The 20,013-nt window shown below is 37.5% G+C and overlaps 1 protein-coding gene across 2 annotated transcripts in view; it reads left to right on the top strand.

The window, feature by feature from the left end:
- Positions 1 to 297: 297 nt before the first annotated feature.
- Positions 298 to 20,013, top strand: part of LOC141435562 (neuropeptides capa receptor-like) — a 114,830-nt gene continuing 95,114 nt past the window's right edge. For both annotated transcript variants that reach the window (XM_074098281.1, XM_074098280.1), the window contains exon 1: positions 298 to 615. In XM_074098281.1, coding sequence (XP_073954382.1) covers positions 321 to 615 — 295 coding nt within the window. In that variant the 5' untranslated portion in view covers positions 298 to 320. The remainder of the gene's footprint in view (positions 616 to 20,013) is intronic.

Genomic DNA, 20,013 nt, shown 5'->3' with positions numbered 1-20,013 from the left:
TTGTGGTTCGATCTTTTTAAACTATTTAAAATAAAATCGTATGTTGCATTTAACAAATATAAATTAAATATTTACTCATTCTAGATATTAAATAAATTAGGAATATTATAAAACAGATCTTTCAAATTTAGCACAGTAATTTTGTACTAAATAAAAATCAATTGAAGCTTGGTTTTAATTAAACATAATTGAATATTTATACCCACTAATTTTAATATCTACTAAGCACTTAAAAAAACCCTTTAAAATTACAACGTTTCCAAAAACCTCACACTCAACTTATCCAGATTAAAAACTTTTCACCATCACTTAACCTCATCATGGCGGAGTTCCTCCGTCCGAACGAATCCTTCGAGGACTTCCAGCAGCGCTGCACGAACACCTCGACCTTCGACTGTTCCGAAGAAGAAATGCTGTGGTGGATGATTGGCCCTCGCAGGCTGTCTTTGGGTGTACTGGCACCAGCCACGGCCGTGCTCCTCCTGATCTTCGCCACTGGGATGGCAGGGAACGCGGCAGTCTGTGTGGTCATAGTACGCCACCCCTCCATGCACACTGCAACCAATTACTACCTCTTCAGCTTGGCCGTCAGCGACCTATTGCTGTTGCTCTTCGGTGAGTCATCAGTATTAAGGCCCATTAAAATTTAGACTATGCAAGAAGTTGCGTTACATGCGAACTATTCAGAGACGATAAATTCAGTTGATCCAACAAATATATACCGCAATGTAGTGAAATTGGCATGCAATATTTCTCGTATTGTCCAAATGGGTCATTAGGGTGTTTATTATTTCGTATAAATTATTTTTTATAATATTAATTCGCATAACATTGAAGTGGCATAATAATAAAAAAACATAACACTCATTTAGCATAATAATAAATAGGTATAATTGAAATATATGTATAATATTAATCCCATCCCACTAATATTATAAATGCGAAAGTTTGTATGCCTGTTTGTTTGTTTGTTTGTTACCTCATAACGCCAGCTGAACCGATGAAATTCGGTATACAGATAGTTTGAGTCTCGGGAAAGGAATGGGTTAATTTTTATCCCGGAAAATATGATGATTTTCGCAGGATAGCGCTAAAAGAATTACAAAAGCAACAGGCTAGTATTAATTTTATAACTTTAAGGGGCTGTTTCACCATCCATTGATTAGCGTTAACCGACGGTTAAATATGATGCCGTCTCCGTCTATTCGAACAAAACAAATAGAGACGGCATCACACCTAACCGCCAGTTAACACTAATCAATGGATGGTGAAACAGCCCCTAACTGTCATAAAATGAATACGGATCATTTTATCAAGGGAGCAAATTAGATGGTTTAGATGAATCTAAAGATATCTTATTTTTTTGAATATTGTCTAGCTGTTTAGACTACAGAAAGGACCAAAAAATAGCCATACTTAATTACTGCTTGAGAAATATAACCCTCCATTCGGACTGTAGGTTACTTGTTTTTTTTTTGGTAAAATTAATAAACCTTATATTATTTCAACTCTCCTATCTAAAAGTAATAAGAAACTTTAGTTTCAGTAGAGCCAAAGACAAGAACAAACAAGATAGACATACGAAACTCTGGGGTTGGTATATATGTTGCTTTGACATACAAAAGCTTTCAATATGTCTTGGGGCATAGTAAACGCTTTTTGTAAGAGGATTCAGGGCTTTTGCTTTTTCGCAAATAAGGATTCCACTTACGTGTGTTTTCACGGAAGACTGACTCCTAGATATACCCAGCTAGGTTTTGGTTGAAAAAGTACCGTAGGAAACTAGATAAAATCAAACTGTTTATTTTGTACCTCTACTATAACACTGACGTCAATGAAAATTTTCTCCTTTTTGAGATAAATGTAAAACAGTTGTTTTTATCGAATTTTTACCTTTCTCTGTCATTAAGTAATTTTTGAAAAATTAATGTATTAGGTATGTATTAGAGGCGTGATTTGTTTAAAAACTGGCCAAGAGCGTGTCGGACACGCCCGAAGTAGATAGATATAATCTTTATTCTTCAAAACAAAGACATGGCTTAGTAGCTAAAGAGTAATAAAACTAACAATTAAATAAAAATAATAAATTAAATAACAATTAAACAGATCAGACACATAAATGTGAAGCCATGTGAAGTAGGGTTCCGTAGCCATTACGAAAAAAAATTTTCTAAGGATTTCGTATTTTGTACGGAATATTCCAAGTTTAGGTATATTTTATACCTTAGGCTGCTATTAAGTTTGATATACTTACTACCATCCTGAATTTTTTCAAATTTTTCCACCCACCGGTTTAAATTTTAGAGGGGGGGGGGACGCTCGATTTTAATGAAAATTTGCACTTTAAAGTTGAATATTTTGCAAAGAAATCATTGAATCGAAAAATCGTTTAAGCAACCCCCTAATGATTTTAAACGACCTATCGAACAGTACCCCACACTATAGGGTTGGATGAGAAAATAAAAATCACCCCCACTTTACGTCTATGGGAAGTACTCTAAATAAAAAATATTTTTGAATTTTTCTTGTACCATTTTATCGGCATAGTTTACATGTATATCCGTGGAAAATTACAGCTTTCTAGCATTAATAGCACCTGAGCAAAGCCGCGGACGGACAGACAGACTATAAGGGTTCCGTTTTTGCCAATTTGGCTACGGAACCCTAAAATAGCAGGTAAAAATAATACAATACAATGAAGTTTTATTAAACACCACAACAGACGGCGGGAAACCGGTGGATGCAAGTGGCGAGTTGTCGTTCATTGTGGCGTTCTAAGGGGGAGGCCTTTGTTCAGGAGTGGTCGTCTTCCGGCTGATGATGATTATTATAAGAACAGGGGCCTTATCGCTTTAGACTGATCTATTCCAGGCAACTATTAAAAACCACTACTACTTATGTCGTTGTCTATAAGACGTCCAATACATGCCACTGCTGTTACCTCTATTGCTGATGATATAAAATTAAAGATGACAACTAACTACTATTTAAGCCGTGGTGGCCTAGTGGTTTGACCTATCGCCTCTCAAGCAGAGGGTCGTGGGTTCAAACCCCGGCTCGTACCTCTGAGTTTTTCGAAATTCATGTGCGGAATTACATTTGAAATTTACCACGAGCTATGCGGTGAAGGAAAACATCGTGAGGAAACCTGCACAAACCTGCGAAGCAATTCAATGGTGTGTGTGAAGTTCCCAATCCCCTCTTGTTCTGAGAGGAGGCCTGTGCCCAGCAGTGGGACGTATATGGGCTGGGATGATGATGATGAACTAACTACTGGGACAGTAACTAAAATTGAGTCGTCTACCTCTACGTCTACGTCGTCCTCATCCAACGACCAAGACCACGTCTTAACTACCTACTCGTAAAAGAAGAAGAATATCCATTACGATCTAGAAATGTAGGTATACAATATCGCTTCAAAGCACTAAAAACAAAGCGGTTGTGCCGTCTCGCCGAGGCGCCCACCAAAGACATGGCGAAGCTGTAACGGTGGAAACGGAAAACACCAACAGCACAATCCTCGTCAAAAATATGATATAACTTTTTTAATACAAACTTTTTTTGCTGACTGTACTTTTTGTTGACGTACTTGTATTGTCACCCAAACTACATTTGCATACCAAATTTCAAGTCAATGCCATTAACCGTTCAAGAGTTTCGTCCTATAGAGACGATCCTAGCCGGACTACCAGGATGTCACTACCAGATTATTGTATTGTCACGCAATTTACATAAGTATACCAAACTTTAAGTCAATCCGACTACTAAAAGTTGGTCGAATTTAACTTGCAAGATTTGATTACAGACAGACAACGGGACATCATCATCATCATCCCAGCCTATATACGTCCCACTGCTGGGCACAGGTCTCCTCCCAGGTGAAACGAAATAAAAGCTTGTTAATACTAACTTATTCTGTGACCTAACCAACAAAAAATTGACACTTTAAAGTTCAATATCTCAAAAACGGCTGAACCTATTTTGATAAAACATGTATAAGAACCATCGCTAGAAAATCATTTCAATAAAAAAAACCGCTTTCAAATCGGTCCACCCGTTTAAGTGCTACGGTGCCACAGACAGACAGACACACACAGCGGTCAAACTTATAACACCCCTCTTTTTGCGTCGGGGGTTAAAAAAAGACACTAACAAAAAAGTTGTTAAACAAACGCGGTTTATATAGAGTGTATTTAATATACTCTGTATCCACGTAACCGAGCCCGCTCTCAAAGGCAACTTGAAAATATAAAATAAACCAAGTCATTTGAATAACCCCTGAGATTGCCAGATCAATGAGAATATAGTACGAGGATTAAGTATTCCACCAAGATTAAGGGGGCGGTGAGACTTAGGGTTAGGATACCTACTCATACCCTATTTATTAAACCAAGGTACTAAAATGAAGTTTCATGTGTTACCTGTTTTTTTACATGACATAAATAGTGATTTGCCACAACCGGTAATCACCGAAAAGTTTCGGTAAGTACCTACCTATATTATGTGTATAAAATGTTAAGATATGAACGGATCTGTGACGTACTAACACATGTAGGGCACTTAAGACATTCTAAACGGACACGCCCAAAATAGGGTTCCGTAGCCATTACGAAAAAATTAAGTAATATTTTTCTAAGGATTTCGTATTCTATACGGAATCTTCCAAGTTTAGGTATATTTTATACCTTAGGCTGCTATTTACTCATAAACTACTAATAATTCTCAAGCAAACTTGGCCGCTATAGTTTTCCTTGAAAGTTTGATATACTTACTACCATCCTGAATTTTTAAAAATTTTTCCTCCCACCGGTTTAGATTTTAGAGGGGGGGACGCTCTATTTTAATGAAAATTTGCACTTTAAAGTTGAATATTTCGCAAACACATCACTGAATCGAAAAATCGTCTTAAACCCCTAATGGTTTTAAAATACCTATTCAACGTTCGCCATACTATAGGGTTGGATGAGAAAAAAAAAACACCCCCACTTTACGTCTAAAAAACATTTTTTTTAACTTTTAATTGTACCATTTTGTCGGCATAGTTTACCTATATATCCGTGCAAAATTACAGCTTTCTAGCATTGATAGTCCTTGAGCAAAGCCGCAGACGGAAGGACAGACAGACAGACAGACATGGCGAAACTATATGGCTAAAAAGGTGAAATGGGTCTAATGAAAATGCTTAGGGGATATTTCGACTTTTTGTAGATGTTGACGTTTAAATTTCATTTAAATCTAAGCAAGTTCTGCCTAAAAGTTCAATGCTTATGGAAAGTAGAATATTGAATGCTTTAATTTTATTTTTGTTTCCATAAACCGATTATTTGCAATAATGTCGAAAACCGAAACCAGAGACAGCTATTCGTATTATGCTGGTCACATTATTTTTACATTTGACATTTTATAATGTCACTTTAGTATCTTGGTTTATTAAATAGAGTATAACTGGACAGTATAACCGCGCGTTTAAACTGCCGCGAATCGAGAATACACTAATCGACGATTTGTTTACACTTAGGTAGGATATCAAGTAAAATGTTAATATGGACATGCTGCTTTGCTCGCGATACCGCTTAAACAGTGAGACAAAAAATCAAACCTATAAAAAATTCGGTAAATGGGAAAACAAGTCTAGTAGTCTAGAACTCTGTTAAGGAACTTAAACTTCAACAGTTAACACCTACTTTTAATCGTGACCAGCTCAAAAATTCCCACCACTGAAGTTTATGTTTCTATAGAGAGGTGAGAGAGCTCTAGACTAGTAAATAAACAAGTTTATTTCGATTTAATATTACATAAAAACACTATATTTAATAAACAAATTCCTTTGTAAGACACACTCTCATGTCTACAATTTTATACCTGAGTAACTTTAGTCTTAGGTATACTTACGTACAACTCGAGAATGTGCATGCAATCGAATGCAGTAGCGGCGTCAAAATGACGTCTACTTTATGAGGCAAAGCTGTTCAGAGACGACGCGGAAAATTGAAAACTTCAAAAATTACGTTTATTTTTTAAAAACCCGGGACTCTCAGACCATACCGGGCACGAAGGGTTAGGTCTGCGTTCCGATAAGGCGGGAAATTTAACGCACCATCTCTCTTGAAAGTATAGCTTGAGAAAGAGACAGTGCGGTGCGCTAAAATTGCGCGGTTCGCTGAACACAGCCTTGGACCACGAACTGGACGTCAACGAGCAGCGGGGCATATCCGTTGCGAGCGTTTTTTCTGTTCATTGCGTGTGCTGTTAGGTGACCACTGTGCGAGGAGCGTTTCCACTGCGCAATGTAAAGAAAACGCTCGCGGTGGTTCCACTGCCGCGCGAATAACCAGCCTCAACTCAAAATACCCTTAATCTGCTCTAGATGACAATAGAAGTAATCCTTATTAAATTCTCTTATTTAAGCCTTTTTAATAAGGAGCGTGTCTAGGTCAAAATAAAATGAAAATGAAATCCAGTCACGCTGTAAAGAGCGTAACCGTGTTTGCATGCAAAAGCGGCCCTTTCACCAAACGTTCACTGTATTTTTTTTAATAAGAGCCCTCATGACATGTATTATTTCCTGTAAGTTTCAGCTTCCTATCTTTGTTATTTTCTGAGATATGATTTTTTTTAAATATTCACAAAAATGTTTTTTTCCTCATTGGCTAATGCAAGCTACGTAATCTTTTAGTACAGTAATTTATGTACAGAGACTCACATATTCTTTAAATAATATTTAGACTGTTTAGAGGCTGTCTATTAATGCCAGATGTTCTGACTTAGGTAGCTAATAGACAAAGGAACGTAGAGGCTGCTTTGTGACAGTGTTAGAGTGAGAGGATACGTTTTTATAATAAAACTCCAAAAAATATTATAAATGAAACGGATGCAAAATTCAGATCTATTGTCAAGAAGACATTAATATCAAAGGCGTATTGTAAAGTTAATGATTATATCATGGACAGGGATATTTGGAAATAATTCCGATCCGCATTAGCGATCCCTTCAAATAGCGAACCTACTGTGTTAAAAATAAAGTTGTGTTAATTACTTGTGATGTATACATATCATTTAATAATATTGTAAATCTGTTTAAAAAAAAAAAAAATATATATATATATACCTCGTTGAGTTTCTTGCCGGATTTTTCTCAGCAGAGGTTTTTCCGAACCGGTGGTAGATTTTTTTTGACATTCATAACTGCTTGTTATAGCCTAAATTGAATAAAGATATTTTTGACTTTGACTTTGAGAGGCCGTTTGCCTAACGTTTCTAACGCTCGTGACCGCAATCAAATGACAGTTTTTGTATACGAAATCTGTCATTTGGTTGCGATCGCGAGCGTCAGAAACGTCAGGCGATACGGCCACAATATTTTACGACCGAAACCCTACCGAAATCGGTACCACTACCATGAGTTTATAGTGACCGTACTCGATAGCGACGGCGTAAATTATTTGTAGAGGCGCTGTACAATTCTCCATACAAATAACTTACGCCGTCGCTATCGAGTACGGTCACTGTAAGCTCATGGTAGTGGTACAAAGCCTTTGTCAACGCGACGTGATCAAAAGATGCAGTCATTATAAAGTTGTTAAAAAACCCAACTACCTTATAATACTTTTAATTAAAATGAAAAAGGAAAAATTAAGTTTTGTTTAATAGTCTAAAAACATCATTAAATAACTTAATTTTCAAAATTTGGGAAATATATCCAATGTCCATCCCAAAGTTGAAGAGAGTTGAGTTGAGAGTTGAGTTGTTGAGTTGAAGTTCCCAATCCGCACTGGGCCCGCGTGGGAACTATGGCCCAAGCCCTCTTGTTCTGAGAGGAGGCCTGTGCCCAGCAGTGGGACGTATATAGGCTGGGATGATGATGATGATGATCCATTGCCCATTATGATATAAATAACAGTTGGGAAATTTTACCGTGATGTAGTAAATCTAAAGCATAATATTGTAATTTTTAGTAAAAAATATATTTAATAAAGAGTTATGTTGAGAAATTAATCATTTTGGAAAATATTTTCGGGGAAAGGAGAAGAGCGAGCGAAAGAGAGAGCTTTATTCTATATCCTAGGCTAGCATATAGAATAAAGTAATATTTTAACTCAATGTTAGTTTCAATTAGATTATTTACGGAATATATTTAATTAATTTAATTGATCATAAAAAATAAAGCATGGAATGTAATGTACCTAATTATTGATATTATTGTAACATTATTTTTATTGTACTGGCAATCCAAATTATAATTTTACGAGTAAATCTATTGGAATGAAAACGTGCATGAATTATTTTGTTTTTCAATATGTTTTAAGTTTTAAGGGATAATAAAAGGGTTTTTATTTATTTTTATTTCAGTGTCAATTTAAATTAACAATCCAATATACAATTGGTCACGTAGAAAAAAGTTCTAAAACTTGAAACGAAATGAGAAAATCTGTTCGTTGTCGTTGCCACACGTTGCCAAGTCGAAGTTAGTTTGGGACAGAGACACGTCACTGTTCTTGGAACTATGGATCGGGGATTAACCATTAAATCATCGTTAATAAGCCGTGGTGGCCGAGTGATTTGTCCTATGGCCTCTCAAGCAAAGGATCGTGGGTTCAAACCCCGGCTCGCACCTCTGGGTTTTCCGAAATTCACGTACGAAATTACATTTATTATTCTTATCCATGTCACTTCACGTCATGTAATGTCACGAATAAATGTTTTCTTTTTTTCTGTATCGCTTACCTTCTTCTTCTTCTTTTTTATTTGTGTTTTAAAAAAATACAGAAAGACTCCAAAAAATCAATCATAATTTGATTGCTTAGTAGCGACATCTCTTGTCTGGGTGAGCGGTTAGTTCCGAAAGAATGTGACGTCTGTCGACGCAACATAGATGACGCTAGTGCTGCTGCTTAAGTAGCATAGTAGAAATAAGCAACCTGAGATATGTATGCATAGGAAAAATTCGTGTCTAGATTCCTGTCCAGCAGTGGTGTAGGGGTTATAGCACGCAGCACGGAATGCTGAGGACCTGGGTTCGATTCCCAGTGCTGGTCTCTTTTTCTGGTTTTTCTCTGCATTCATGTCTCAGTTTTTATTTACGATATCATGATATTCCCAAGGGATAGGGATAAAACCTTGAAATTTCAACCGCTGGGTTTAGTCTTGAAATTTTGGACAGTTGTTCTTAACACAACCTCAATGAAGACCACGATATAAATTTTGGGAACTCCCCGGGGAATTATGTAAAATCCCGGAATTTCAATTGTAAGTACCAGATCGAATAGTTAACGCGTGCGAAACCGCGTGTAAACTAACTAACTAACTAACTAATTTGGCTCAGGGACCCAAAGAGGGTCTTGGCCTCCGAAACGAGAGCACGCCATCTGTCTAGTTTAAGTATAAAAACAGTTCCAATAAGACATTTCCAATGATCGAGCATCACTTTCAAATAACTGACAAATACGAGCCCATCAAAGTAAAGGAATCATTCTTTCGTCGGATGGTGTCGTAATACCATAACTCACGCAGCGCTCCCGCTGTTTTACACGGTCACAATAGCAGTTTATGGCGTATTATCTGTTTGTCGATACGATAACGACTTTGGTATTAACTCTGCTACAGGGTTGTTTATATTTTTGTGGATATAGCCTCGTGAGTCGTAGCGTATATAAAGAACAAATCAATTCTAAAAGAATATCGATGTATACGAGTAGGTAGGTACCGGTACAAAATAACATGTTATTAATGACAGCAGGATTTTGACATTCACTCATTCCCGGCCGGGGCAGATATTTGTATGAATAATACGAATGCTTGTTCTCGGGTCTTGGATGTTAAATATGTATTTAAGTATGCATTTATCTATATAAGTATGTTTATCCGTTGCCTAGTACCCATAGTACAAGCTTTGCTTATAAAATAAATATATATATCACGGATCAATTCACACCAATTGACCTAGTCCCAAAGTAAGCTTAGCAAAGCTTGGGTTATGGCAACGGATAAATATAATTATATAGATAGATACATAAAACATATTAAATACATATTAAACACCCAAGACCCGAGAACAAACATTAGTATTTTTCATACAAATATCTGCCTCGACACGGGAATCGAACCCGGGACCTCAAGCTTCGTAGTCAGGTTCTCTAACCACTAGGCCATCTGGTCGTCAACTGCTGCTGCTGCTGTCTGGTGCTGCTGGTGCTGGTCTGGCCGTTGCTTCGTTTGGGACTAGGTCAATTGGTGTCAGGTGTCCCATGATATTTATTTATTTATTTTTATTTAATTCACATTCTCCTTTTATGCAATCAGTTGTTCATGTAGCTCAGTATTCTGTATGTAATCATTCACTTCCACTCTAAGGCACTATACCTACAGAACTTTCCCTGGACGAGTCTATAGAGCCATCTTTCCGAGTTCCTCTCATAATTAAGATCTTAAAGATATCCTAATTCGTCAATATGTAAAGTAGAATGTTTAATTAATTATGTCGGTCGCTTTTGTGAATGTAATTGCTACAGCGGTGCCAATCACACGCCGGGACGGCCTGATACGATTAGTAGACGTGCTAATAGAACGATAATTAAAACGTTTACATTGCCTTAGGCGTAGCACAAAATTCGCTCACCAAGGGTTCAGTAAATTTGTAGGCATCTATACTGGGTGATTCAGGACACGTTTATTTTTATTTTTTAAATCAGCCCACATCCACCCACTGCTGGTCATTCGACCAGCTGGCCGGCGGTCTGCCGCCGTTCTTCGACCCAGTCTTGACCACCACTAAGTAATTGCTTTCGACCACCTGTTGGCGGTGCGTCTCGCCAAGGGCCCGCCCATCTCCACTTCATTGTGTTACTTAAAACCTCAGTAATTGATTGATAATAGATCGTGTACACTCATATTTAAGTAAAGCCCCCACACATTATTGCAGAGTGGCCAGACCATGCACTTATTCGTAGCAAATATTTTTTACGCTGTAGGCAAGTTTTCGGTTTTACTTCACAATCACCTAAGGCAATTGTCGCACCGCTAGCACGGGAGCGAGTTACTTTTTTCTCGCTCAAGAAACGACCAATAGATGTGGATCTCGTATCATTAAAAAAGATACGTTATACTTGTGTAGTACATGATCTATGTAGGTACTGAAAATTCGCCTTAAACGCAACAAGAATAATATATAAATGTATAATAAATATAAATGCGTGGTGGCACGATTGAATTAATTGAAAGCGAGTCGTTCAAAGTCACTCAGAGGGCTATGGCGAGGTCTATGCTCGGGGTTTCTCTGCGGGATAGAATCAGAAATGATGATATCCGCAGTAGAACTAAGGTTACCGACATAGCCCGAAGAATTGCGAAACTGAAGTGGCAGTGGGCGAGGCACATTGCTCGCAGGACTGGTGGCCGACGGGGTCAGAAGGTTCTCGAATGGCGTCCGCGGACCGGGAGACGAGCTGTCGGTAGGCCTCCAACAAGATGCAGCGACGACCTGGTTAAGATCGCGGGATCACGTTGGATGCGGAAAGCACAAGACCCACAAAACCCAGAAGCACAAGTGGAGAGCCTTGGGGAAGGCCTATGTCCAGCAGTGGACGTCTTTCGGCTGACATGATGAGTCGTTTAGAGAAAGAGCACGCACAACTGTAAGACATAGAGTAATAAGTAGTTGATCGCTGGCTGTTCACACTGCGCCGGTGAGAACTCTCCGTCCACTGGTTTGTGGGAGCAACAAAAGCTTTCAAAGGTAAAACTCGCCCAGAAATGCTCGCTTGCCAGCCAGAACTCACGTCGAGGGAACAAACATCCGACCAACATGACACAGACACAGATAAGTAGCCACAAAATTAACCAAATTAGACACTCGCATCGCTCGACAACTCTTATTTATTTATTTAGGTTTGCCAACAGGTAACATACCGTAAAACTTTAAGTACAAACATAGATATAACAATTGGAAGAGTATTTACCCAATTACAGGCAAACACAGCATGCAGTTTAAACGTAAGCAGATCGCTTAGTAATGATGACTTATACTTAAATTATTATATCACTTATGTGTATGCTAACAATATATTATAGCATATTACTTAATTTTAAACAATGAGTATTTTCTAACGAAATTAAATGAAATAAACGCCAAGCATTCGAAACAGAAGAAGAAGTAACACTATGTTTCTGATATTCTTTCAATCTTTCAAAGGTTAACTGGAAAAGATCTCTTTAGGAGATAAGTTTGCCTTTGTACATCTCTTTCTCTTGTAAACTGTTGTTTTCATATGTTCGTATCTAGTTTATAGCTCTGCTCGCTTCTTGTGCATCGTTGGTGGAGGGACAAGTGCTTTAGAAATCAATTCATCGCCTTGCTGTTACGTTTCACCTTTACCCGAACCCTATTAAATACTTAGTACATTTAAATGTCAGTATAATTAGATTGTCCAGCTTATAAAGGGTCTCGACCGTGAACCCTTGAGATCCCTTGTCCATTGGAGGTGGGCAGCAACCATTGAGTAATTAACCAGATAAAGTTATGTCTACTAAAGGAACAATAATCTATAGGCGTCTTAGACTTTCAACTTATTTGTTTTTACCCGACTACTCAAAGGAAGGTTATATTTTTCGAGCGTATGTGTGTATATTTCTATCCGTTTTATTTGTGGTACAGAGAGGTTGATATATCATAGATACGTTAAAACTGTCGAAACTGACATAGGATAAACAGAACTCAAAATGGCGATAAAAATATGTAGGGTTTTTTTAAACAATATTATAGGTACATGTTGTAATACTTTTAAGCTATCAGCTAGGAATACCAATAAGTAATGTACCTAATAAAACATAAATTTAAAAATTAAAATCTTAAACGAAAAGAAACAGTGGTCTGGAACTTTGTCAACTACTTAACCACAGAATATAGTGACTAACGTACTAAGTGACTTAACTAAGTGACGTAACTTAAAATTAAATAGTCGGGATCATCATTAGTGCCAATTTTTGAGCTGGTCATGATTTTGAACGGGCTGTTGAACTTTATGTTACTTAACAGAGTTTTATGCCACTAGTCTTGCTTATCTCCTTTTAGTTTTTTTATTTCCGTTTTAGTTTTTATTTAAACTACAAAACGAACACTTAGCCTCTTCTACGAAACGCATAATTACACCTCTTCCTTTGTGATACTTAAATCAAAACAAAAGGGACTCAAATAATTCAGAAGTTAAATCTAACTCTGCCCCACTCAACCTTCTAAATTCAAATTCACGCCACAAATTAGTTTCATTCAATGAAACATTTTCATTATCGCCTGAAATATATACCCTTGAAAATGCTTAATGAATGACTTTACAGCTCGAATCATCCCTAGGATCAAACAAAGACTTCAAACTCCTGACGAACCCTAACGCTGTAACCAAATAAACAAGAACAAAGAAAACTTGAAAGTCAATTTCAAATTGACCCTTTTATCTCCAGAACAATGGGTGAATGTTTTTAGGAGCTGATATACCTTACGGCCTGGGCAAGTTATGCGTAATCGGCGGGGCGTCGAGCGCTTTCTTTGACCAGCTCAGCCTATACGTCCTACTGCTGGTCATATTGGCTCTGTGCACGACATCTGCGCCACCTAGTGTCCGCAACTTTTATGGCGCTGATGCTCTGACGTTTTGAAATTTCATCGCGACATTGTGACCAAAATCAAACCTATAACGTATTAATTTATAATACAAAATTACTGTGATACCGTGATTTGGGTGGACAAAAGGTTGCGAATTCATTTTTGGTCGTTAAAATAAAATGAGGTAAGTAAAATTAATTCAAAAAATGTGTTTTATTTTCGTTATGTCAGGGTTTTTTACCTACTTCATGATTAGTTGTACTTTTACTGTAAAACGAAAAGATAAAGCTACCTTATTGGTTTCTTTGATTAATAGTAAAATTATATAATTGTTCTTATATCGCTAGTTATAAATTAAATATCGTTTTCAGATCAAAATGAGTATAATTTTGAAGACCGGTTTTTTGAGTATCACTCAATATAAAATTTCAACCACAAACCGTTTCATAAGGAAAATTGTTGCTGGACATGTCCGAGATGTAGAGGAATTAAGAACAAAACAGGGACGGTGTTCAATAATTCAAGCTCGCATCATAACACAAACATCTATTACTAAAATTAGGTAGTTAAAGTCTATACAAATTGCTTTGTTAATGACAGATTCATATGAGTATGACAGATGACAGAGCCAGAACTATTTCTACTTTTGGCCACCATGAGCGCTGCGATAGATTTGATGGGTACGTATTATAATGTATAAATTTAAAATACATATCGGTTGAAATACATACAGTTGAAATAACGAAAATTGAAAAATATAATCGTTTAAATAAATATTAATCAAAATTCATAAAGCACGTTTTTCATACTGGTCGAAATACATAAAATTAAAATGACTAAGTTCACAATGTATATGTTCAGAATATATACAATCAGAATATATAATAGTTGAAAGAAATAACAATTAAAATTCCTATAGTACGTTTTTCATAATGGTCAAAATACATACTATATAATGCCTAGGTTCATCTTCATCTCCAGTCTACTTAGGTTGTATTTACATGTAAAATTCAGAAAAATTAAGGACTGTAAGACAAGTCGACGGAGCTACGCTTCGCGGAGCTCCTATTCAGGCTAGTAAAGGCGCTTCGCGCCTGGAAAAAACTCTAACCTAACCTAACCTATAAGATACCGACTGATCGTAATCGGTATTGTCTAACAAGACCTTGCATTTTAAACTAAAGTCTGATCAATAATTGAATAGTAACTTTAGGTGCGACGACGAGCGTAGCGAGGAGGAGCGTGTTAGGTTCAACTATGGCCAAAACAAGCACGACCCGAGCGAGCGAAGCGAGCGTGCCGCGGTAGCGGCCGGCTAGTGCCAGAATTGTAATATATGCATTTTTCATTGTGAAAAATCAGTGTCTAGTATGTATTTCAACCATTATAGAAAACATACTGTAAAGATTTTGAACGTATACATTATGAAAATATGCATTTTGTGCCATATGACTAAGAACCATTATGCGTTGTAACCATTATATATTTTGACCACTATGCATTTCAAGCTTATGCGTTTAGAACTTATGTCAAATAACTTTTTGTATTTTGATGCATTATATTTTATAATTTTCGGTATTTCAACTGTATGTATTTCAACCGATATGTATTTTAAATTTATACATTATAATACGTACCCGATTTGATTACCCCCACCTAGTACTTCGCACCCTCCCAATAGGTGTCTTTTCAAAATGAGATCGCTCGGGCTTATATTTCACGCGGACGCAGAGCGGGTCAGCGACCTCGCACGTATCACATCGTATTGTTTCACAAGTGTACAAGTTTTCTCAAGATATTATTCTTCACTGTAAGGATGCGAAAGTTTGTGAGTGAGTGAGTGAATATGTTTGTTACTCCTTGACGATGAAACAGCTGGACGGATTTAGATGAAATTTGGGGTGTAGATAGCGGGACATCTAGAATATAACATAGGCTACTTTTTATTCCGATATTCCCACGGGATAGGGATAAAATCTCGAATAACAACCGCTGGGCTTAGAGTCACGAAATTTGACATCATTGTTTTTAATGTAACGTCAATGAATACCACGATTTAATTTTTGGGAATGCCTGATGAATGAATGATTTTTTAAAAATCCCGTGGGCATTCCCGAATTTCAATTCAGCTGCTGGATGTAACGATTTACGTTTGCGAAGCCGCAGGAAAACACCAGTTTCAAATATGATGTCTTCTTCTATTCTCGAAAACTTGAAAGTGCGAGCCTGGGTTGAACCCACGATGCTCTGCTTCATAGGCCATAGATCAAACCACAACTTTTCGACTATATTCTAGGCTCTATAGCTTGACCCCGTGTGTTTACCCGTGTGGTGTCGGGTTAGAATTACACCTCTCCATTTCTTCCGTGGGTGTCGTAAGATGCGACAAAGGATAAGGTAGGTAGGTAGGTATAGGTTAAGGTATACCGTAGGCGACAGGCTAGCAACCTGTCACTATTGTACCGTTTTTGTCAAACTTTAAACCTAAAATTGCTAAAAGTGGCTCCGAAGCGGTAACCTTTCGTGTGCTCTGCCTACCCCATTTGGGAATACAGGCGTGGTGTTTGTGTGTTGTGTGTGTCTATAAAATAGAATTTATGGAATTAAACAATCGTGTAAACAAAGCAATTTACATTATAGCTTGACACAGACCGTCAGAGCATCACGAATAAATCCACAGGCTCTGCTTCACTGAATCCAAAGTGGCTGACCGGTACTTAGCCGAACCGTCCCAAAGGCATCAACATTACACGGCCGAATTTGTGCGTGCTGTTTCACTGCGCGACCGAGACGCTTGCTGCTTCATGGTAACCTGGCTGCAGATGCAATGGACAGAGAAAACTCTCATTGTGTCGCTGGTCGCTTAGAGTCGTGGGTGAGAGGAGTACAAGGGCTCTGGAATTTTTCTTTGAGCTACGCTTCGTAGATTACTATGCGTTAAGTGATCTTTAATGTCTTGGCATGTACGTGCGGGTGCGATTAATGTATAGCCGAGTATTCGTTGACTCGGAATCTACGACCCGATAATTTATGTCCTCATTTAATTTATTGAATCAGTTACTTTGCGAAGGTCCATATCAATTAACTACAAATAATAAATTTGCTCACCCGCGACCTTACGATAGCTACCTGTATGCAAAAAATGTGTAGCCATGCTGCTCCTCCATCTTCACACACACACACACACACACACACACACACACAAACAAACATCACGCCTGTATTCCCAAATGGGTAGACAGAGCACACGAAACGTTAGCGCCCCGGAACCACTTTTAGCAATTTTTGGTTTTAAGTTTGACGAAAACGGTACAATAGTGACAGGTTGCTAGCCTGTCGCCTACGGTATACCTTAACCTATCCTCAGTCGCCTCTTACGACATCCACGGAATAAACGGAGAGGACCGCTCGTGGCATATAATCTTGAGTTGAACTGTTAATTTAGTAATCCTAATCCGAAATGCTTGATTTTTCTTTATTTGTTTGTTTCACTAACACTACGGTAAGCATCGTACATTTAACTAACACCATGTACCTAACATATTTATAAGTAATACTAACAACTGATGGATCCTAGTTATCTGAATAAATAATTTTTATTATTATTATTAATGCGAAAGTTTGTGAGCATGTGTGTGTGTGTGTGTGTGTGTGTGTGTGTGTGTGTGTGTGTGTGTGTGTGTGTGTGTGTGTGTGTGTGTGTGTGTGTGTGTGTGTGTGTGTGTGTGTGTGTGTGTGTGTGTTATGTGTATTTGCTACTTCTTCACGCCGAAACGGCTGGACGGATTTGTATTAAATTTGGTATGAAAATAACTGGACATCTGGAATAATACATATCTGTTATGTATGTATCTGTTCTGTGATGTCTCAGTTTGTATTTTCGATATCTGTTGGCTACTTTTTATGCCAATATTCCCAGGATCATGAAATCTCATCCGCTTGGTATACAGTCATGAGATTTCACATCGATGTTTATAATGCAACGTCAATAAAGACTCTAATGAGAATCTAATGATTTACGCGTGCGAAGCCGCGGGAATACAGTATACACTATAGTTTTATCATACACTTCTGCTGCTTGTACCAAGAAGTCATCAAGCGTACTATATAACATCGTCACTGGCAACTGGCAACCTTAGATAATTTTTGTCATTTTCATATTTCCCACTCGTTTATTGTTGTTTACCTTCTATTTGCGTTTGCTAACATTTTACTGAGGTATGAAAAAGTTTTTTTTTCTCTAATTTTTCATTTTATTTAATAAGTCTTTAGTTGTGGGAAAAGTATTGTACGCAACGTAGCGTTGTATATAAGTCAAAAAAATCTCGTGGCATGTTCTTTTTACGATGTTCGCTACGCTCACATCGTAATTCACCACGCCACTCGCCTTTTTTGACGCTTATTATACAACTGTTGCATAAAATACTGTTCCAGGAATGCTGTAGGTAATACCTAAGCTATTGTATCCAAATAAATTACAAAATATTCATTACTAAATTGTCGAATTGTTTTTCTTCCGGGTGTTCGGGTGAACATGAATCGCAAAGTAGATTTTAACACTCGCCACCGACTAAGGTTAACAACGTGGGCACTTTGAGTTCGTCACCGATACCATTTAGCGTAATAAACTGTTCGACGCGACGTACATAACTGTCCCAATTTTGCGATTCCACTACAAACGGTTCTATTTTACCGATTGGCATTGTTATGAATTGAATGTATAACGTAGGTAATTATTAATATTAAAATTGAGTATCGAATGCGCTAGTGTTACGTCAGTAAAAGACAAGATACCAAGCAAAACTGTTTATTGACAAAATGTACAACTACCGACGCAGTTATAAGTCTCCCCACAACAATTCGTAATAAAATTATAATGGTCGTGGCTTAAAAAATAAACGTCGGTAAATCTCTCTAAAAAAGGCACGAGCACGTTCTTGCGAGAAACAAGTTTGAAACAAACAAAAAACAGTCAAGTGCGAGTTGGACCTGCATCAAGGGTTCCGTAAAAAAATAGCCAGCAAAAAAAAATACTTCATGGTATTTCTACGAAAACAAAGTTAATTTCTTCGTGCCTGGTAAAAACGGCTGGCAACCAGGAGGTAGCTATTTCCGCCAACGTACTGGATCTGTTAAAAAAGTTGGGACTTAGGTGGATATAAGGAAATCTTTTTAGCCACGTAACTCTAAAAAAACCGGCCAAGAGCGTGTCGGACACGCCCGAAATAGGGTTCCGTAGCCATTACGAAAAAATTGAGTAATATTTTTCTAAGGATTTCGTATTTTATACGGAATCTTCCAAGTTTAGGTACAATACAATACAATACAAAGACTCTTTATTGTACACCAGACATAGTAAGCGATACAGAAAACAGATACACAGAGAAAAAAAATTACAAGGTGAGCAATAGGCGGCCTTATCGCTTAAGAGCGATCTCTTCCAGGCAACCTTTTTTACAGAAAGAAGGAAGGACTAGTTTACAACAGGTACGTTTTATACCTTAGGCTGCTATTTACTCTTAAACTACTAATAATTCTCAAGCAAACTTAGCCGTTATAGTTTTCCTTGAAAGTTTGATATCCTGAATTTTTTCAAATTTTTCGCCCACCGGTTTAGATTTTAGAGGGGGGGGGACGCTCGATTTTAATGAAAATTTGCACTTTAAAGTTGAATATTTCGCAAACAAATCACTGAATCGAAAAATTGTCTATGTGAATGGTTTTAAAAGACCAATCCAACAACACCCACACTATAGGGTTGGATGAGAAAAAAAAATCACCCCCCCCTTCACGTCTATAGGTACTGTAAAATTTTTTTTAATAAAAATTTATTGTACTATTTTGTCGGCATAGTTTACATATAAATCCGTGCAAAATTACAGCTTTATAGCATTGATAGTCCCTGAGCAAAGCCGCGGACGGACGGACAGACAGACAGACAGACATGGCGAAACTATAAGGGTTCCGTTTTTGCCAATTTGGCTCCGGAACCCTAACAAGCAACATGCCTGCTTAGAATAAAGCTACATTTAAATACGTCTAATGACGTGAAGGGACAAATGTCGTGGCAAAGCTGAGGAATAATTTAGTGGGCGACCTTTCGACCGGGATTGTGGGCACGTGTCTGGCGTACTAATACTGCAAATAGGGATACTATTTATAAGTCCTAAAAGTCTTGACAATAACGTGAAAAAAAAGCAATCATAGAATATAGAAGTTAAACGCATGAAAAAATCGAAAATAGAAGGGATGTTTACAAAATCAACATAACTAAAATCTTTCGCGGGTTTGAGTTATTTTATTGGTATCATAGTGTTAGTCTAAGAAGGAGCTACAATTAGTGCAAATATATTGTCCAAAAATGACCCCATTTCTCCAAAATTGCTACTTTAAAATATACCCATTTTACAAAAACTACC

Source organism: Choristoneura fumiferana, chromosome 15 (genome assembly GCF_025370935.1).
Source record: "Choristoneura fumiferana chromosome 15, NRCan_CFum_1, whole genome shotgun sequence".
NCBI classification, from domain to species: Eukaryota; Metazoa; Arthropoda; class Insecta; order Lepidoptera; family Tortricidae; genus Choristoneura; species Choristoneura fumiferana.
The sequence above is the reverse complement of the archived record's forward strand: the minus strand, read 5'-3'. Positions and strand labels throughout refer to the sequence as shown.